General features: G+C 36.3%; 1 protein-coding gene across 7 annotated transcripts in view; it reads left to right on the forward strand.

The window, feature by feature from the left end:
- The window catches only part of LOC117243233, a 185,605-nt gene that overhangs the window by 155,345 nt on the left and 9,238 nt on the right, over window positions 1-21,022 (forward strand). For 3 of the 7 annotated variants that reach the window (XM_033510522.1, XM_033510524.1, XM_033510523.1), the window contains 3 exons: window positions 11,527-11,664; window positions 12,459-12,537; window positions 17,708-17,811. In XM_033510522.1, the coding sequence (XP_033366413.1) occupies window positions 11,527-11,664; window positions 12,459-12,537; window positions 17,708-17,811 (321 nt within the window). Of the gene's footprint in view, window positions 1-683; window positions 694-2,216; window positions 2,222-8,359; window positions 10,201-11,526; window positions 11,665-12,458; window positions 12,538-17,707; window positions 17,812-21,022 lie in introns of those variants that run through there. The other 4 variants (XM_033510520.1, XR_004495421.1, XM_033510521.1 and 1 more) reach the window with 4 other exon arrangements.

The following is a 21,022-nucleotide window of genomic DNA, read 5'->3' on the forward strand; positions in this document are numbered from 1 at the left end:
ATCATTATTTTTTAATATTTTTCCGAGGAAAATAATGCATACGTACATAGTATGTGGTCATTGAGCGTTAAGTTTAACTGTTCGTAAGCATGTTATTTACTATAACGTTAAGCTTAACGCCCACTGGTCTGGTCGTTCGTGTTAGTAACGCGTTGTGCAGCAACGTTAGTAAATGGTTAAGGTTAAGCGCGTACGTTATATTTCTTAGAATCAAAATTAAAAATGATTACGTATCTTTTCCTGGCTTTAATGCCCGCCCAGCAGCGATTGAGTCACTGTTTATTTTATGTTATAATAATGAAGCGAAGGGCTGACTATAATATGACAGCAAAATCCACTTAAACAATAAATTCGTTATCAAAATCATGTACATATATTGTTTGATGGAATAATAACACTTAAATGTAACTTAGAAAGTAATAAACGTGAAACAACTACATGAGTCAGAATTGATCCAGCCTTCGCCGAGGGTTAATATTTTAGCTTCATCTCTATCGTATGATCTCACGGCAGTTTGCCTTCTTCTCGTTATTATGATTCACCAAACGACGAGTTAAAAATTATTATCATGAAAAATTATTATCATGAAAAATTAGAGGGACGTTACTTACAATAGCACGTCTCGACAATATTCATCGTAGGTGTGAGTCTTGTATCCTCGTAATCTTATATTTTTATGGACACAAAGAAATAGTAAAACAGATAGATTTGTAAATATTACGACTTATATAAATTGTTCAAGTTGCCAAAATCGTATTTGGTTGTTAATTTCGCATTGTAATGTAATAATTAGATTGCAGATATTTACGCGTATTTTTATTAACAGGAAGAAATGGAATATATCAAAGAATACTAATTGAAATACTAAAGAAATAAAATATTAAAAATTTCCAATTAGAACGCTAAGGTAATAGAGGCTACATAGAGATTTGTTTTTTTTATTATAAATCTTCTAAATATTATAAATTATATATGTACGTTGTATAACGGATACCTGACTTGCAACGTTTTGTACATTTTTAAGTATTACGCGTATTCACAGTCTAGTGGTATCTTGATGTTCATCGTGTTGCTATGTTTTTGTAACACGTCGTTCGAATTCATTAAGTATGCGTCTTGAGTCAGTTGGAAGAGCTTGACGAGCGGAAGGAGGCGTTCGTCTGGTGTCAAAGAACCGTAGTTTCACGCGGCAAAGGAAGTAGATTGCAGTTTATCGTAGACGGTGTTCCGATAAGGGAGAACGCCTCAAAAGGATCCATTGTTAACGTTTTCATCTGTCCAAGGCCGTTCTACGTTTTAATTGCCCTAATTCTCGCGTATCGTGCGCTTTATTAGAGAATTTTTTTTTATTTTACTTTATCTCAGCCCACTAGTCCGGTATTCTTTTTTTTAGCGATTTGTTCGTTTCTATAGATTCAATGAATTACGCGTTCTATTTGGGAATTTCATAATAACCGAGAAATGATCCGCTGAAAACAGGGTTCTACTTCACTTTATCGAAATCTATCAGCGGTGCAAATATCCTACAACACACATCACTGAGTATATTTAATTTTGATAGAATATTGGATTTTTGAATAAACAACTTGAATTTATAAACACGATTCATTCACTCCACAAGAAAGTACGTATTGTTCGTAGAAAATCATTAGTTTCTCGTTAACTTAACGTGTAAAATAAATATAATACCATACATAAATACAATATAAAATCAAATAGGTGCACGTATACGATATATGAACAATATATGTAAATATTGAAAGGATTAGTTCAATTTTCAACATCGATAACAACTTTTGTCTTAATCTGTCCGCGGCGAGGATCCAAGAATTATCGTAAAAAATTGTTATTTCCTCACCTGACGTTTCCCTATTAGTACTTTCCTTAACGATTCATTAATTTCACGGTCGATGGCTTGCTGGTGGCACGCGGTTCGTTACGGAACAACGCTATATTAACAATGCCAGAGTACAGTAACTTCAGAGAAAATGGATTGTAATTTATCGACGAGATATAACGAGCACGACGCGATAAAAGAGGACAGATGCTTTAATTACTCTTTGTCAGGGTCAGGAGAGTTTCCAGGCTTCCTTTCCTTTGATATCGTATTTTTCGTCGAAATCGGTATTCGTATTCCTTTTGCGAGATTAACAAAGAGGACACGTGGTCGTTCGATTCCTAACCCGGCACATCGAACCAAACGTGGCTTATAAAAGGCCCCGTTAGCCGCAAATCGTTTTTTCAGGATTTCTGCTTCGGTGACAGCGCGTCGACGCTTGTGCAGAGATAAAACAGTGGCTTGGATGCCCGTTTATTACTCTGTCTTTTGTATCCTTTGCCCTCGTTGCCCTTTCTCCTGGTTTCCCGCGCCTGGATCCCCAGGAACAATGTTCGTTGCCTCTGATCGCTCTCGAATCGAGGTTCACACATTCGCATCCGATTTTCGCTTGCCACAATCTTGTACATTAACGAAGATTTTTCATACAGCACTTGTCTCTATACTATTGTACTTTGCATAAATTTTTATACTTCTATACTTCTGTATTTATACTTGTATAATTTGTAAAACAAAATTCTAATTAATAATAGCAAAATAAATAATAATAGTAATAATAAAACGATAAATCTTGTTATAAATTAGAATTAGAAATATAAAAAAATACATATTACGTTATATTACATTATTCGTAAGTATTAGGCATTCAAAGCTTATGATTTCGTGGAAGTCACAATATTAGTTGAGATCAGACATTGTAAGTGCCATAAGACAAATTTTAAAAGCTATTAACTTAATTATATTATGTTAACATAAAACGTGAAACATTTTTTTTGATTATCGGCAATCCTCGTCGGTTTTTATTAATTTCAGGTTACTTATGAATAACCATTATCGATGACGGAAATTTCATTTTGGTCATCGAATGTTCATTTGGTATCGAGGGGAAGTGGGATCGAGCGGCGCGGAAAATCACGACTCGGCCATAAAATGATTTTTCTCCTGTCTTTTCTGTTATTCCCTTCAGCACGTTCCAAAGGGTGATTAATCCAGCTCCATCGAACAAGAAAACGCGAAGCAATTTTCCGTAATGTAATCCACTTTCGTTGCTTGGAGCTCTTAATGGTGGCGAAAAAGTTGCTTCGACAGGGAAGTAGTAAAAGTTCTAATTTCATTCGACTGCCGAGGAAAGTAATATCCTCGGATTGAAGCCCATCCGATGGAATCGGCGTCTCGATGCGGCAAAGCCACTTCTCTCTATCGAGAAGGAAAAGAAAAAAAAAAAAAAGAGATCTCTTGTTAACATTGTTACCGCGGCACGGGTTGCTCTGCTGCGTTTTCTAGTTAAATGAGACTCGAAATAGGCTTCTATAATATCGAGAGAATTCGAAAGGCAATATAAATGGCGAACGTGTATCTCGTTAGATGGTAGAGCCTCTTCGTCTTTTAACGTCGTTGGAAATCTGAGCGTGGAATTACGACGATACGATCTTTCGTAGTAACAATCGTGAGACAGTAATCACGAAGAAGAAAGGGGAAACGGAAGCGTTATTAGTGGCCATTAGCACAATAGACGTTAAAACGAGAGGAAGTTACTGATATGTATCCTCTTCATCTCTCTATTGTTTCTTCTACCCCTTCTACTATTCTATATCCAGATACATATTTTCTCGATGAAGAAATTGATGTACTCTCTCGCTTGTTAACCACGATAATTGCCACTCGGAAAAATTAGGTATTCGAAAGAAATATCGATAGTTTCTCTTTCTTCGATAGTCTCAAGCTCTGAAGCCGATAGTAATTGCCATTTGAAGGAATTGCCGGCAGATAATATTGCTTGCTTTTCTTTTTTAAATATTCGAAGCTCTGAAGTCGATAATCGCGGCTCGCAGAAATTAATCAAACATAATATCGCGTGTTTTGTTTTTTTTTTTTTTTTTGCTTTTTTTAATGTTTCAAATTCTAGAGCCGATAATTTACCGTTTGAAGGATTCAATGAAAGATTATTTTGCTTGCTCTCGTCTTTATCATATTTGAAGTTCGAAAGTGGAGGATTTCGTCGTTTGAAGGAATCATTGAGAGATAATATTGCTTGTTGTAGAGTTTGTAATATCTTAAGTTGCAAAGTCGATAATTGCTGCCGTTTGATTTCTCCAGTTTCTTAGAGCGTCGACGGAATCTTGGACAAATCAATCCTCCCCTGACAATTTACTTACCTCTGGCTTTAATTATCCCATTATCATCTCGACGAACCGTAATTACCTCGTTAACTTCTAACGAACTCCAATCTGTATCGCAAGAGAGCGATTTTATTCCTCTCGATCGATCCGAGTACGTCGAAGCTGCTCGTGTTTCTGCAGTCCAGTTGGTTGCAAAACATACAGTCTCTTACATAAGCCTACGTACATTCTTCAATTCTGAAATAATTATAACAACGATGATTAGATTGTGTTGAGAAATCGTATCAAATTTTATGTTGATTGAATTTATATTTAAATTTACTTATATATATACGACTTACATATTCAAATAAGTTACACAATTCATTAAAAAAGTAGACTTATTATTACATTAATATCTTTAGAACCCAAATATGGAATTTTATTAAATTTACATTGTATAGGAAAATGATATACGTAAAGAAGTATACACGAAAACATGTATAAAAAATACAAATTTATATTCCGCTGCACAGGTATCAAAAACGACCTACAATTTACGATTTTTCCGGCATCTACTATGTCCTTTTCTATAAATCAAATACGTAAAATTCAATAAGCGTACACAGACCTGTGTGTCCGACTGCACATTCTTTTACGCTGTGTGCTTATCAACATTTCAAAATTAACAATTCGACCATCTGCCAGCCTCCAATCGTCCGTCTGTCGAGTTTATCTAATCATCGACGTGCTTATAATATCATTTCCGTCAGTTCTGTTTAATTTGCACTTACCTCGGCTCGTTCCTACAACGATTTTCATATCCATCGATTTTTCTTTTTACGTATTATTTTATTGGTTTTAGCATCTACGTCTTTTTTCTCTCGTGACACCGTTTACTTTTCGATAAGGGTCGACCAGTCGATTTTCACTGCGCATATATCTGCAAGGAATTTCTATTTGGCGTTCAAATCACAAGTTTCGTCGACAACAATGGTCATTCTATCGAACCCAGCCGATTGATCTCAAAGAGAATATTCGGATGAGATCGATGCTCAGATCGATCTCTATTCTTCATTGCAATGGTGAGATGCGTCTTCTTCGTGAAGCTTGCAAAACCACTTATTTCACTTTCATCTTCTAGCCTAATTGTATTCGTCGACAAACCATCCACTTGTCCGATTTCCAGGTTTCCTCGAAGTTTACGGGCAAAGTTCGCTAGCCAGTTGCTTCGTTCAGTACACAAATGCTTTTGTTCGTTTCCAGTCGCATATCGGTGAATGAAGCGCGTGTTTCATGCATTACTGTCATTACTACCTAATGACAAAGTCCGTAATCATTTAGTTGCCGACCCAATACAAGAGCCGCAATATGTAACTGCTCAAGATGCGGTCGCAGAAAGGTCTAGAAATTGCCCAGTCATGTTCGTAAGTTACTGGAGGCGAGTAAAAGCAGGAAGCGTTAAAACTTATCCGAGATTGAGAATTTGCAGAGATTCGGTATCAGTATTAATTTTAATTCTAAGAGTATCGGAATAACAGCTTCACGAATTGTTTATAGATTGTCGATAATTTGAGTAAGATACTCAGAATGCCCGAAACTTTTGGGAATTAGAAATTTTCTATATATATATAATATATACATTTAGTTTGTATATAAATATTCTATAATATTTATTTATTTATTCCATAATATAGTTCATAATAATCGAAGCAATAGATGCAGGAACGCTTGTAGATTTAAATTGTTTATACATCGAGCGTGAATAGTAGAACTTCTCAAAATTAAAATATTTTACAGATTTTCCATGAAGATTGATTCTAGGGCTATGACGCATAATAATTGAAGCAACAGAATATTTGTGCCTTGTCAATAACTTGTGAGATACTCAGGCTGCCTAAAACTTCTGGAAGTTAGAAATTTTCTACGGATTCGTTGTTTGTATTAATTCTAATAGCATCGAAGTTTAAAGCTTATCTACATATTTCTATAATATTTATTTATTTATTCCATAATATGTTTCATAATAATCGAAGCAATAGATGCAGGAACGCTTGTAGATTTAAATTGTTTACAATACACCGAGTGCGGATCGTAAAACTTCTCAAAATTAAAATATTTTACAGATTTTCCAGGAAGATTGATTCTAGGGCTATGAAAGTTTGACACGTTTATGCTATAGCTATGACCCATAATAATTGAAGCAATTATTGCAACAGATGCAAGAATATTTGTGCATTGTCAATAATTTGTGAGATACTCGGGAAGCTTGAAACTTGTGAAAACTAGGAAATTCCGAGAGATTTGTTTTCTGTACTAATTCCATGGCTGACGAAGCTTAACCAGATATCTGTTTCCATGATGAAAGTTACAGTAACGAATGCAGGAATATTTGCGGATTATCAATAATTTCTAGACTAAGTACAGATCTCGAAACTTTCCCAATTGAAACAAATTTGTACAGATTCGTCATCGGCATTAATCCCAAAGCTATCTAACGTTAACAGAACATCTATCTCTATGGTAGAAGTTGAAAAGTAACTCGTCAGTCATTTGTTAGTTTCCCGTGACTAATCGCAAAAGCGTAATAGGAGGTTTAAAAGTATTCAGCGTCCTCGTACAGCCAGTTTAGAAATTCGTTTCCAACGCTTCTCTATATTTCGCAAAATTCTAATTCATATTCTAAAGCAGTTACAAACATCCACTCAAATTGTGTACAGAAGTTTGCGAACGACTTTAGAAAATACTTGTAGTCTGATTTAATCTTCTCCGATGCTTCAGTAAATCTGAAATCAATTATCAAAATCACTTTGCATATCCCTCGGTCAAGAATTCCAAACAATTTCAAGAAACACTCGTGCCATAAATTCGCTGCCTTCCGATGCTTCTCTAATCGAATCCTAAATCCAACCAATAAATATCGCGCGTATTCTCTCGCCAGGAAACAGTTCCAGAGGCAATCAATCTATTCGATAGAAACATTAAGATCGCGTTATATCGATTAGAAGTAAATCAGAAGATCGGTGACGTTGGACAATCAAATCTCCGTTTATCCACTTCCTCGATGCTTGCTCTAACCATTTCGATTTACTCTTTTGGCCACTCTCGATGCAATGCCCTCGATCTTGGCGATCCAATGGCCAGCTACGGACGCCGGCAATAAGTTTGATTGGGCTAACAAATTGTCACGCTCGTCTCGAGGAGGAAGAGTCGACGTTCAGTCCACTTCTTCGTAATGGGTAATTGTGGTTGGCGCACTGGAATCGACCGGGTGCGTGTCCTAAGTAAATAATAAAATCGTTTCGCTACGGGCATACGTCAGTCTGTCGTGTGACACGCATTCGTTCGGACTCGCTCGTGTTGGTCGCAACGAGCGTCTGTCGATTTGAAATTCGTCCGCGATAGCGTTCAAACTTTTCTCATTTTCTTCCTCGTTCGTTCGGATAGAGTTATCAAAGTCAGAAGAATATTTCAGTCAGACTGACTATTATGTACATGTCATCTGTCGTGTGAACGCGTGAAATTCGATTACAAGAAGCAAAAGTTGAACCATCTACATCTGCAAAGAGATTATGTAACTCGTTATTAACACCGGCGTGATAAACTGTGAAATAAACGTATCGCGTACTTACGTTGAAAGCTCAACATCGCAGATCATGGTTATCTACGAGGACGTAATTTCTACTCGTCAAAATGAAAGTCCGCGAGGCTAACGTCGATATTCTCAGTTGCAACTGACGTAATTCTGTGGCGCGTGTATATTACTTTATTTCCACGAGTTAATTTGTTTCTTTCGTCAGTTGTTACACGATAGAAGATCAAACAACCCTACGAGAGGATCGTTCCAATTGTTTCATCGTTTTTCATTGTTTTAATAACACTGGTTCGTACTATACAAGTTTGATTATTTCGTGCATAGTTCAAGATCGTGCTTCAAGGTATTAAAATTCGGCTAACTCGGATAACTCTTATCTTATCATGTTTCTAGAAATTACGGTTGTTCGTTTGACGTGGAATATGAATTTTCCCGGTGTAGCCGCGTTTTGTGAGTAATCTAACCGTTTAGCAAGCCCAGGGACTTGTTCCAAATGGAACTAGAGAACGGTAGAATTGAGTAGGATTTCGATTTAAAATGCGGTCCACGTTATTGCTCTTACGATTGCATTAGTTTCTTCTACTCTTCTTATTTCTTTCTCCTTTTTTTTCTTTTTCTTTTCTTGTCTTCTCGGGAGACTATTGATTTTTACTTTTTATTTGTTCGCGCGAGTGACGACGATTCCACGTATCGATGTTTTTAATGTCGTCATAAAGAGAGCTATTAACCTTGATGAGAAACGAAGTATATTTATAGGCTGTAATCCAAATGGACGCTTATTTCTCGCCGCAACAAATATATTTCGCGATACCTGACATTTGTCGTAAATTTTTCTTTCGACACTTTCGGTCGTTCGTAGGAAATGTTCATCGTGTTTGCCCGACCAAAAAAAGAACAGTCTGTGTTTTATCTACCGGAATATCGTCAGCGTTTGAGGTTACCGTGAGAATGTGACATTTCAGCTTACTTAAACCAAAGAAGAAAGAAGTCTTTCCCTGCCAAAGAAAATCAAACGTAACATGAGTCTCTATCGAAGGATATATTTAGTCAAACATTGTGCATATTCAACGAAATTGTCAACGAGGATAGTCACGAGTTATGAAGAAACCGAATGTGATATCATACGTAATACACTGTGCGTGATCGCACAGGTTAAGTTGTCTGAGATCGAGAAAAACCAAGTGAAACTTTCCGAACATTAAAATAAATCAGCCGCAAACATCGAAGGATCCTCCAGATGAAATTTCGCAAATTATCCGCGTCCAGTCCCAAAATGGAATTGCTCTCGAGGCGATCGTCGAGCGACAGGATGTCGACCTTGAAGCGGTCGAGATCCTTTCGTGCATCGATAAAGCTCATGTCGAAGCTGCGAAACCACGCGAGTCTTCGTTTAAACTCTGGCTTCGATCTTTCCCCGGTACCACTGCGAGACACGAAGAAACGCCGAAACCAAACGTCCCTCGTAGAAGAGACCACGTGGCCAACCAAAAGCCCCGAAATTCCTCCAAACGATTCGTCGAAAGACTCGTCGAAAGACTCTGACAAGTCCCTCAACAGTCTCTCGACGTCTCCTAGCTTGGGACATTCGATTTCCTCGAGCGAGCTGGAGTCTCGTAAAATCACCAGGGACCTGAAGAGCAAGTTGTGCCTTACGGACAGAATAATGGGCAAAAGTCGCAAGGAGCAGGAGAAATCATCGAAGAGGAACAACGACGCCTCGTCCCCGAGAGTAACTCATATATTTCGTTGGAAGAGCAACGAGGAGACTTCGTCCGTGTCGAACGGAGAGAAAGAGAAGAGAAACCTTCTCTGTGGTAGCCAGTTGTCCTATGAGAATCCTACTTTCCGGCTGGACAGTTCCTTGGACTCGTCCTTTTCCAGTTTCGTGTTCGAACCTGAGCATTCTGATCACGTCGAAACGAAGGAAGAACGCCCCATCGAGAAGTCGTATCAGGATACTGGGTTAACGATAGTCGTAGATCCCGCCAGACCAACGGAAGATGAAACGAGGAAATCCGCCGAGGACAAAACCGTGTTCGACATGGAGGCGAATTTCGAGTGCAATAAGAACAATCGTCCCGTGTTCACTGTAACGAAAGCTAGGAGCTTGTCGGTGAACGACGTGATTTTACAAGACGAAGAGGCGGTGAGGAGTAGTTTGGCGTTGAACACGGTCGATGGGACGACGTTGTTCGACTGGCAAGCGGATGACCGCGGGATCGAGGCGACGGAAAAAGGGCGGAAGGATGGCGAAAAAGTTCGAAAGACTTCGGTTTGCTCATCCAAGTCCTGCAGGATCAGGACGGTGGATAATATCGCGAATTTTTGGACCAATGCTCGTGGTGGAAGCTTTCGTAGCAAGGTGACGGTGGGCAGGAAGAAGTCGATGAAAGACTCGAGGGATGCCGAGTCCATGGATAGGATTCTTGTCACGACCACTTCTGGATCAAGTATGGGCTATCAGCTTTTTTGAGAATTTGTCGAATTTCTTCCGCTAAATTGGCTCATATCTTAGAGAGCATTTAGAAGAGAATTTTTTTCTACCATACGAAGTTTTAATATAATATTTTACATTAACGATTATTATATATTACTGTAATTAATGTAGATAGTCAGATTAATATATGATACTTGATATCGTATACTCGAGACACGTGTCTCCTTCGAATTCTTTAAATAAACTGGATCAATCCTTTCGGTCTGATCATATGTTATGAGAAACAGGGAATAAATAGGAATATTTTAGCGGAGAGTTATAATCAATACGATATTACGATTAATATAGACAGACGGATTGCATAATTTCACATACACATTCAGTGAATAAACCTTCTTCGAATTCTTTAGGCAAATTGAATTATTTAGCTGAAGTGTCTGTTGATAAATCACAATGCCTACACAGGACACTCTATGATAGAATTATTGAGAGCAGGAATGGACTAAGCCACACTTTCTCTGAATTTCTGCCAATCTATGATTCGCATGAATTTATTCCAAAGAAGCGGAGGAATTCGTTTTTCTAAATAAAACCAACTAACGTACCAAAGTGAATCGTTGCACACCTATCTATTTTTAACAGCGAATTACTTTATTTTTTGAATATTGCTGTTAGTCCACTTTTACTCTCAATATAAGATACGTTACTGCAATATCGTATTTATTAGGTCGATAAATATATTACGAAACAAGAGTAATTTTATCGATTTTCCACGTATATAGCGAAGTCAAGGGGAAGAGATTTCCTTGCAGACCGCTTATTGCAATTTATTTTTCTTTTCTAATTGCTTCATTTGACACTGCAGACGGGAGAGAGGAGAAGAGAGCGAGGACGCGCGAATTCTTCAAAGGAATTTTAATTAGACGAAAATTACGCAATACGTAATAAGAAAGAATGAAATATTCTAGTTTTCGCGAAGAACACTCTTCTCCTCTGTGTTTATCTTTGTACAAGAATGTTGAATTAACTATATGTATATACTGCGTTAACACGAATAGAAACGAAATTCTGCTCTCCTTCGGATTATGAGACGGTTGGTCTGCACAGTCGAGTTACAGTCGTCAGGATTTTGTTATCCATTGGGTTAGCAACTAAGTGATAACGGATTTTGTCATTACATGGTAATGACACTTAGTTGTCAATCCAAATCCTTTTTTGCGTCCATCGTCGTCCAGTCGTGTGCTTATTTATTTATCTCTGCACGCGGAAAGACTTTCCTTGCAATTTTTTCCTCTGGCGGATTGTCTTTATCCAGTTGCTTTGATTTGTGTTCACGCAGAGCTGTACTCTTTGCAAGGGATGGAGTTCCTGGAAGGTTTCGGCAAGAAAAAACAACAGCCAAATCAACAATCGAACAATATTTCGTCGGTGCACATCAATCCCCTAACGGCACAGTCTCTCAACATACACCTGCATGGTATCTTTGATTTTTTTTCTTCTTTATTTGCCATTCATTTCTTTAAGAAGTTCCTATTTTTTAAACATTTACAGCGATGAAGAAAAGTACTAGCATAAGTTAACTTGGAAGATTCTATAGTAATTAAAGTCATATGTATTCCGTTTCTAATTAATTTCGTAATGTAATTTTGAAAGCTGAGTTTTCAAAGACTGAGAGCTAATATTATGATTTCGCTTGTCTTCAGAAGCAATTGTACGTAGATCTTTTATTTTTGAAGAACTGAAACTGTAAGAATTTTCTATGTCAACTTTGATATTATTTTGACATTACACTTTTCGTCCTGTGTGTGTTTCTAAACAATTCCAGTGTCGATTTTACAAGAGAAATCTCACGTTTCGTCGAGAACAATTATTATTAATTTGTACTACACGTCTGTTTAACGTCTAATGAATTATGATGTACTTGAACTTCAACCTCCGAAGTGATATTTGATAAACAAATTAGATAAAGAATCGTACGTTTCATAGATTTATACGGAACTGTACATGTCCATACTTTTGTTCATCACTGTACAATTTCTTTTTTTTGGTCAATTTTTATTCATTTATTTCTTAGAGTTCTCATCTATAGTATCTTCTTCGTTATTTTAATACATTTGATGTTTCTTACTTCGAAATGAATTAATAAGATACAACGAGCGTTTACCGGTTCGTTAAGGAACAATAAAAATTTCCAACGTTTTTTCCACGAGGAAAATTACTGTTTCCCTATGAACGGTGGTTTCAATTTATTCCTCGTTTTGATTTTTCCAGCCCTCTTCGCAGCCGTGGAGCATGGCCATCTCGACAAAGCCAGAACGATTTTGGAGTCGACAGACGTGGATGTGAACAGGTGAGTTTCCGAATATTTTTCCGGCTTTTGATAGAATTTCATTTCGCCTCGAGTTGGAACATTTTCACGGTTCGTTTGGAAACGTTTTAATAATACATGCTTCACGTGCAATGAAGAATATACATTTCGAATGAAATTCTCACGCACAAGCGGAAAAACAAAAATGTAACACTTCGCAAATGGGAAAAATGTTGGCGATATAACGCGCTGGTTCGATGACTGAGGCAAAGAACCGGCCAACGATGGCACTCCACGTGATTCTGATATAGGTTAATTGCAACTGTTAATTAATTTCGCCGGCAGCCCCAGAAAACAAGCCAATTAACATAGGATTGGACGATGGATCCTCTGAAACACGCACCCGATTCCTATTCCCAAAGTTTATCGATTTTTTAAAGCCATTGTAGTTACCTGATAATTATTCTCTTTTGTAATTATTTATATCGTCTTAATCGTGGTTGATCATGTGGACAATTAATTAGAAACCTTTATAATCGTTATTTGACCTGTGAATTATCTATGAAAATTAGTACTGTTATGAGCATAATTGAGGAAAATGAGTTATATTACGACGAGTGTTCTAATTTAAACATTTTACATATTTTTGCATATTACGCCTGCGTTTCTCAATTTTTAAATTTTCCGTAAACGAATAGAAACTAGCGTTGTTAAAAGCTGATAAAGACGAATCAGTTTCAAGTAGGTCGGTTTTAGTCCTTGCAAATGTAGATACAGATTGTAATCTATTTTTAACAGAAATGAAATAATATGTAAAAATATATGTGAAAATATTTTTATGAATATATTTTTGTAAACGTAACTAAAAAAAATAGAATATAGGGAGAGATTTATTTCGTACTTCAAATATTTTGTTGATTTTCGTAGACCTACTATTATGTTCATTTTTAGATTTTCCATAAATGAAAAAGAAATTCGCCAATTAATTATATCTACTAGCAAAAGTGATGACTTTAATTTGCCTTCTCTAGTGGTACACGATAAATTTTGAAGTAACACGTCCTATTAGATTTTCAGTTAAAATTGAAGACTATTATTTCGATGTAACTATAGATATTTTATTTTTCACAAATCATATCGCCAGAAGAGTAACAAGGAAATTTTCATTGATTTTCACATGGCTGATCCGTTCGATTATTCGTGGAAATTATGGAACGAGAGAAATTCAGCGGAAAAATATTCAGGTCTGTTTCCCGAGACCTAACTTCTTTTCCTATCCTCGATAACAATTTACGATACAGGAAATGTATGGTCGATTCCATGTGGAAAAACGTATCCTGCCGGGAGCGAAAGATATCGTTCTCCTCGGATCGCAGTTAAGAATTTACGAGGAAAATTCGAGCTGCCCTATTTATGCCCTTTTTTTCGAAAAACAAAAACCTCTCTTTAATTCTCGCTGCTGTAGCGTGGCGAAAGCTCGATTCGTTCAAGATAAAAAGCGCGCGTTCCTGGCCCAAATGTTACTTTCTCGTGATAGCAATTTTTCGATCAATTCGATCGAAACATCTTCTGTTGAAATTATTTTTTATATTATAAATTTATTATACTTACAAAGTATATTAATATTAGCTTCTCCTTTTAATTTATTTATTTAGAGCTTCGTCCATCTCTCAGGATTATTAGCGCCTTATATTATGCAATATGAATATAAATATATATATATTTATATTTTTTAAATTAGTTAGAAGAGCTTTGTGTCTTTTTGAGAAACTGTAAGACACGTTTTAATACTTCCGTCCTGTTTAAGATCGGTTTATAGTTGCCTGGAATGTTACGTTGTTCCCTTTCGTTTTGAAATTTCAAGCACCCAATTAATAAGCGTTTTACAGTGATTCTTTTTTTTATCGCAAATGTTACGCCTTCCTTCTTTTGCGATTAAGCAAAAGTGGGTGAGCTTGTTCGACCTATTCTCAGTCTTTTATGGATATCGATTGATATTTGCTGTCCAACGAATTTGCAGGTCTATTTTTGGAAAATATCATCTCGGACTGAATGGACGTCTATCGTCGTGTTTTCGTTTTCCCATGTCGAGTTCCGCAGTGATTCGATTTTATTTTCGATGATCGCTTTCATGTCATTGTGATATATTAGTTGTGACGTCGAATTGAATGCAAAGTCGGACTTGATCTGTCGCAACCGTGTTCTCAGTTTTGCAGTTTTACTTGCGAAAGTGTGCAACGTGTTACGTAACTTGGAAGAAAGGTAGAGGGTGCAGAGAAGGGAGAGAAAAGGAGGAATAAAAAGAATAATGGAATAAAAGCGTAGATTTTTCTGAATTTATTAATATTTATTTTTATTTATATTCCGTATTTGAGAATTTAAAAGAGAATTTAAAATTGATACGCTATGAATTTTAGTAACTTTCGTGCTAACAATTTCATATTATCATATTTGTGACGATCACCTACTCTATGATATACACGCGTGTTCGCTGTTTTCATTAAATTTTATATCCATTTCGTAAGATTATAGTGTCTGTTTATGCTTCCTATTTTATAAACTTTCTTTTGTTTGCCAAATTATATGTTTCACGAATCAAGCATTTAATATCATCAAGTAAGGTACACACCTTTACCGCACCTATCAATTATCCTTTTACATTTCATCCATAAAATTCACCTGTATTATATCAAACTGACTTCATCTATATTTCTTTGTAATTCTTTTTTTTTTTATCCTCTCTCACAAACTACGTCAAGCAACAGTCTCTTATATTAAACCTACACGACGATGCCTTAACCAGACTGCGAATTTTTATGCATTTATAGGAAATTTGAAAGTGCAAAATTGCACTTTGCAAAATTGCGAGAATGCACGTAATACACAACAAATGTGTAAAATATCCAAAGCACAGTGTTTGTCCATAATTCTCGGTAGGTAAAACAATTTCCCATCGAAATTCAACATTTTTACTTATATTCGCAAAGATACGAACGCGCATAAAAATCTGCGGTCTAACTATAACAAAGTATAATATATAACGAAGAAACTTGACTTTTTCCATCAAATTTTACTTTTTTACGTAAAATTCCCCTACTTGGCGAACCGCTAGACACGACGAAGACAATGTGAACATCTACGAGCAGTTGCTACCATAAATCACGATTCCTCGTAAAATTCTATTCGACTAAAATTCATTGGCACATCGATACACGGTTTGTTAGCCTATCGGTGGATCTTGATATAAGCAGAACGGGACAAAGTCGAGGCACGAGACAGTAAATTCCAATTTGCTTGGTGCCTTGTAGTACGTTAGCTCGCGTTAATTAGCGTTCGATGCAACGTCCGTTTGTCTAGGACCCAGACAAACCCTTCGTACGCATTTCGACACGTTACACGGTCCCTACATTGTAATCGTATCGATCCGTAACATAAGGCTCGTTAGATATGTTGCAATCCCCGACGATAATTAGATTTAGTCGAGTAAATGGACACCATAGACGCAGATATTCCACAGCGAGCATGCTGTGCGCGCTAATAACTATTCATCCGATATGTAATCTACTTAAGTCGAAAGTTACTTGGATGCAACGTTCCGTTGTCATACGTAACGCGTGTTAATTGTTTTTCCGCCCTTTATTGCACAGCGTGTCGCAGAATTGGTATAATTGCAAATTGAAATTTCATCGTAGATTTTTATAGAATTTTATGGAAATTTAATATAGTGATACTCTGAAGTACCTGTTATTCAAAGAACAATCCGGAGAGAACAAACTGGAGTTTGAAACTTCTTCCTTGACACGTACTTTCGCAAGAAAAATAGTCCGAACGAAAAAGGATGAAACTTTGGTGATCCCTCGAACGAACAGATCACTGTTCACATTTTTACCAAATTTAGTATTTTAAATTCTAATCAGTCGACATCGATTATACTTGAGTCATCTAAGCTTCAACATCTTATCGATATTGAACTTCGCGTCATTAGTCTTTGATATATTATTTGATAAAAGATCGTATTTCATTTTCACGTAAAAAAATAGATAGAATTACTTTCCTGACGAGTGGTAAAATTAATGTATGTGCCATTGTTGGCTTCAAGCCTACAAAGTTTCATCCAAATTTCATTCAAATCAGAGCTTTCACGTAAGAACCGATAATACAAAAATATTTTCGAATGTTACATTTTTTAACACCGGTAAATTGCTTCAAGTACCATACTTAGAAATCGTTCATTACGAAATTTGGCAAATTGCAGAGAAAATTACTTAGCTCGATTCGAATATCCTTCTGATCTCATCTTACCAACCTGTTTATCGGTTAGCTGTTTGTCACGAGTATACTCGCTATGAGGAAATGACAATATTTTGTGTTATGACGAGTACACTCGTCGTGCTTAAAAGATACTTACAATTCGCTGTTTAAATTTCAACTCGATAATTGCAGTAAATTGTAGTGACGAAGTTAAAAAAATAAAAGAATCGTTTCGTTACAACATAATTCTATATTACATAACAGTCATAGATACTCTATGTTCGACGAGTATACTCGTCATTGCTCGCTTTTTGCGACATATTTCAGCTACACAATTTTCAAAGAGGTCGCGACAGCTAACTGGTTATAAAGTAATGTGAAAGATGAATCGATCGCGAAAATGATCGAACGCAACGAGTGGAATACGAAATGACAAACACGCATCGAACTTTCGATGCGTAATCGAATGATCGCGATCCGCGAGTTTGCGCGACGTTTGCATTGCAATCGGTGTACACGCGTCGTAATCGTCGCTGAATGTCCATTCGCTGCCACGATAATCCGTTTATCCACTTCTTCTCTCTTTGTCCCAGTTTACTAATGGCAGTTCGCGAAAGCACGTTTATCCCGGAACGAAATTGATGCCGATTACCTCACGGAAATAGGCGTAACCGTTTATTTTCCGTTCGAACGCGGGCACATGGTATCCGCTGGAATTTTCCATGGATTTTGCGATTTATTTAATCTATGCGTGCACACGACTACGATCACACGATGGAAATTCGTGTATTTTTCGTATTAGACTCTTTTTGCTACTTTCTTTTTTTCATTCAAAGGAAATCTCATCGATGAATCGTTAGATATGATAAATTATGTTAACGTGATTTCTGCAATGATCTGGCGTTAAATGGCAATTAATATTTTCTCAGCAGTAACGTCGGTGTGAATTGAATTCTTTCAGCGTGAACAGCGACGGCCTGTCACCCCTGGATGTTGCGGTGCTCAGCAACAATAGGCCGCTTGCAAAAATGCTGGTCGCGTTCGGCGCACAGGAGGGTAACCAGTGTAAGTACACAGGAATTCAATTGGAAATTTCGTTTGTTACGTTTATCCAGTTCTCGATCGGCGCGAAAATTCCTTTAACACCCTTTAACTCTCAGTCTTCAACAGCGTTGTATTCTACGAAGTATGGTTTAACGATAACATTGCCATTGCTTAGTTTAGTTTAATTTAATTTCAAATTGTATATTTTTTCTTCTTTTTTTTTTATTTGGATGAATTTTACGAGTAAATTTTTCTGGCGTGGTACTATGTCGTGTTTAATAAGTGTTTATCGTGTGTTTGATTCTAGTTGAATCTAGTGCTTAAATCTAAAGGGTAATGCCAAGGACGTGTCAAGAAATTGAGTAACTAGTGGGTTTTGATGGTTATTAACTCTTATGTTATATCTATTACCGAATTTGGATATTTCTTCTTTGAATGTGGGTGTCTTGAGGTCCCGATATATTGTTTCGTTGGTAGCATATCAAGGTGCATCTATCAAGGATCTTAGAGTTTTCGATTGGAATCGTTGAAGAATTTCTATGTTGGAATTACTTGTTGTTCCCCATAGTTGGATTCCATGGGTCCAAACAGGTTTTAATATGGCCTCATATAGCATTATTTTACTTTACGTGCTTAAGTTGGAACGTCTGCCAACGAGCCAGTAGAATTTTTTTAATAAATTGTATATTTATCGTTATTTCCTTCGCTCGTCTAACTCTACGTAAATTCTTCTATCATCTGATCGATCGGTTTCTCAATTTTTGTTAATATAAGAATTTGCAAGAACGAAGATTTATTTATTTACGAAGTTTATTTTATTAAATTCTCGCCTCACTTGGCTACAAAAGTACATAATATTTACTACGTGTTAATATCGTTCAAGCTTTATTTCATTTGGTTATCATTAGACTATGAACATTTTTTAATTGAACGTTTTATCGTGAAATTGTATTACGTGAAACTGTTTCAGGTTCCAGCAAAGGAGAATCGAAAAAGGGAATCTGTAATTCAGTAATAAATTTTATAATGCAATAATATAATTATCTCTTCTTGTAACGAAAGTTTTGCTCGGTTATGAGAAAGAGAGAGAAAGTTTTTGATCTTTAAAGGCCATCACACGCTGAAGTTTTTCTCTTAGGTTTTCCATCTGATGTTTCTTATCAGTATCATCTAGTAATAGTGAAACACTTAATTCCACTTCTTAATTTTTAATCTAAAAAAGATGTAACGAGACGAACTCTCTGGCTCGTGATAGCCTTTAAGGGTTGGGAACTTCTCCTCTTATAGTTGATGATAGCTTCTCGCATGATAGCCTTTAAGGATTAAAAACTTCTGCTCTCATAACCGAGCGGTGCTCCTGTTATACGCGAGATAGGAATTATAAACTTCATAAGTAAAGGACTTAGAAATTTTCTTCGTCGATTCCTTCGTCCATGGGGGAAAGATCGGGGCAGAGGGTAAAAATGTGCAGAAAATGAGAAACTTCGCAAAGATTCTTCAAAAATTTACAGCGTTTGCGGAGTAGTTTGTTTTGTTCAATCAAATCGATGTTTCAGACCGTTTCGGTGTGGAAAAGCAGGTAAATTGAACACCTCTCGATAGGTGGCCTCTGTTTCGGAAAACAATTGCTTGCGAATTTCTCGTTTGTATGGTCAGAGTAAAAAAAAAAGTACAGAGAAGTTTGATGAATGGCACGAAACCCCAAAATCTTTTTATTTTCCACCCTCGAGATAATTTGTTGGTAGCTTCAGTTGGTTCACGGCTACAGGGAACACGATCCGAAAAATATATAGTTCAATGTGAAAGTTTACTCGTGTACGTGGCGAACGACCAAATTCGAAAAGATTGCACGATGGATTCATAGTGACCTAAAAGTTGGAGAGGAATTAAAGGGAGAGAAAAAAAAACGTAGCGATTTTTAGTGATGAAAAAAAAGAGAGGGAGAGGAATAGCCGAACAGGATAGAATTCCTATTAGTATTGCGCAGTCTGTAATAAAAATGCAGTCGAACTTTATTGCGTTTCGACCGCGATGGAACAAAAAATATAACGAGAATTCGAGGCTTGTGAAAAGGAGCGAAGAAACTTTCCACCGAGCCTTTCTCCTCATCTGCCAATTTACAAGTGTAATCGCAAGCGTAGAATCTCGCTCCGCTGATAATTAAACTCTACAACCTTTCCTCTCTTCTTTCGCTTTTCGACGAAAATTAATGTGATATCGCCCTTACGATACCGCTTTTCCATTTTAATCTAATCTTCCAGAATAATCTCCGAAATACTCGTACAATCGGTTACTATCTGATCGTCTATTGTATCGTGACAAAGATGTTACTTTCAATAATATGTTTGGTATTCAATTTTGTATGAATTGCGAAAACGATAGATAACGCTTCATTAGACCTGTCAAAAGGAAGAGACAAAAAGATAGAAATAAAAATTTCAATTAAAATTTGAAATATTGCAACAAGCGCGTTAGCTCTCGAAATATGTGTGCTTTCAAGTTCTCTATTAATTAAATTGAAACATATGTACAGAGAAGCGATACAATTATTTATTGTTAGTCATATGAAAAGGCAGAGGCGACGAGATGCAAGATAAAATTTCAATTAAAATTTGAAATATTACAACAGATATATTAGCTTCGGCAATATCTCCATGTTTCAAATATTTTATTAATTAAATTGAAACATGTGTTGAAAAAGATCGAAGAAGTACTCTTTATTAGTGGTATTGAAAAGAGGAGATAAAGGGATGATTAAAATAATTTCAATAACACGTTTGGTATTCAATTTTGTATGAATTGTGAAAATAATAGATACACTTCATTAGACCTGTTAAAAGGGAGGGACAAAAAGATACTAATTAAATTATGAAATATTGCAGCAAGCGCGTTAGCTCCAAAAATACGTCTGCTTTCAAATTTTCTATTAATTAAACTGAAACATAGGTTCAAAGAAATAATATAATTCATTAGACGTAAGAAAAGCAAGAGGTGACGTGATACAAAATAAAATTTCAATTAATGTGAACTCTAACAATGTCTTTGGTTTGAAATTTTCTGTTAATTAAATTGAAACATATGCTAGTAGACACATTAAAAGAAAGAGGCGCCAAGATACAAGATAAAATTTCAATGAAAATTTAAAATATCGTAACAAATATATTGGCTTGAGCAACATTTCTGGCCTCGATATACATACACATGTTAAAGTATGCGTACATCGAATTTTCTA

This window comes from Bombus vosnesenskii, unplaced genomic scaffold (assembly GCF_011952255.1).
Source record: "Bombus vosnesenskii isolate JDL3184/JDL3185 unplaced genomic scaffold, Bvos_JDL3184-5_v1.1 scf7180000013265, whole genome shotgun sequence".
In the NCBI taxonomy this organism is placed as follows: domain Eukaryota; kingdom Metazoa; phylum Arthropoda; class Insecta; order Hymenoptera; family Apidae; genus Bombus; species Bombus vosnesenskii.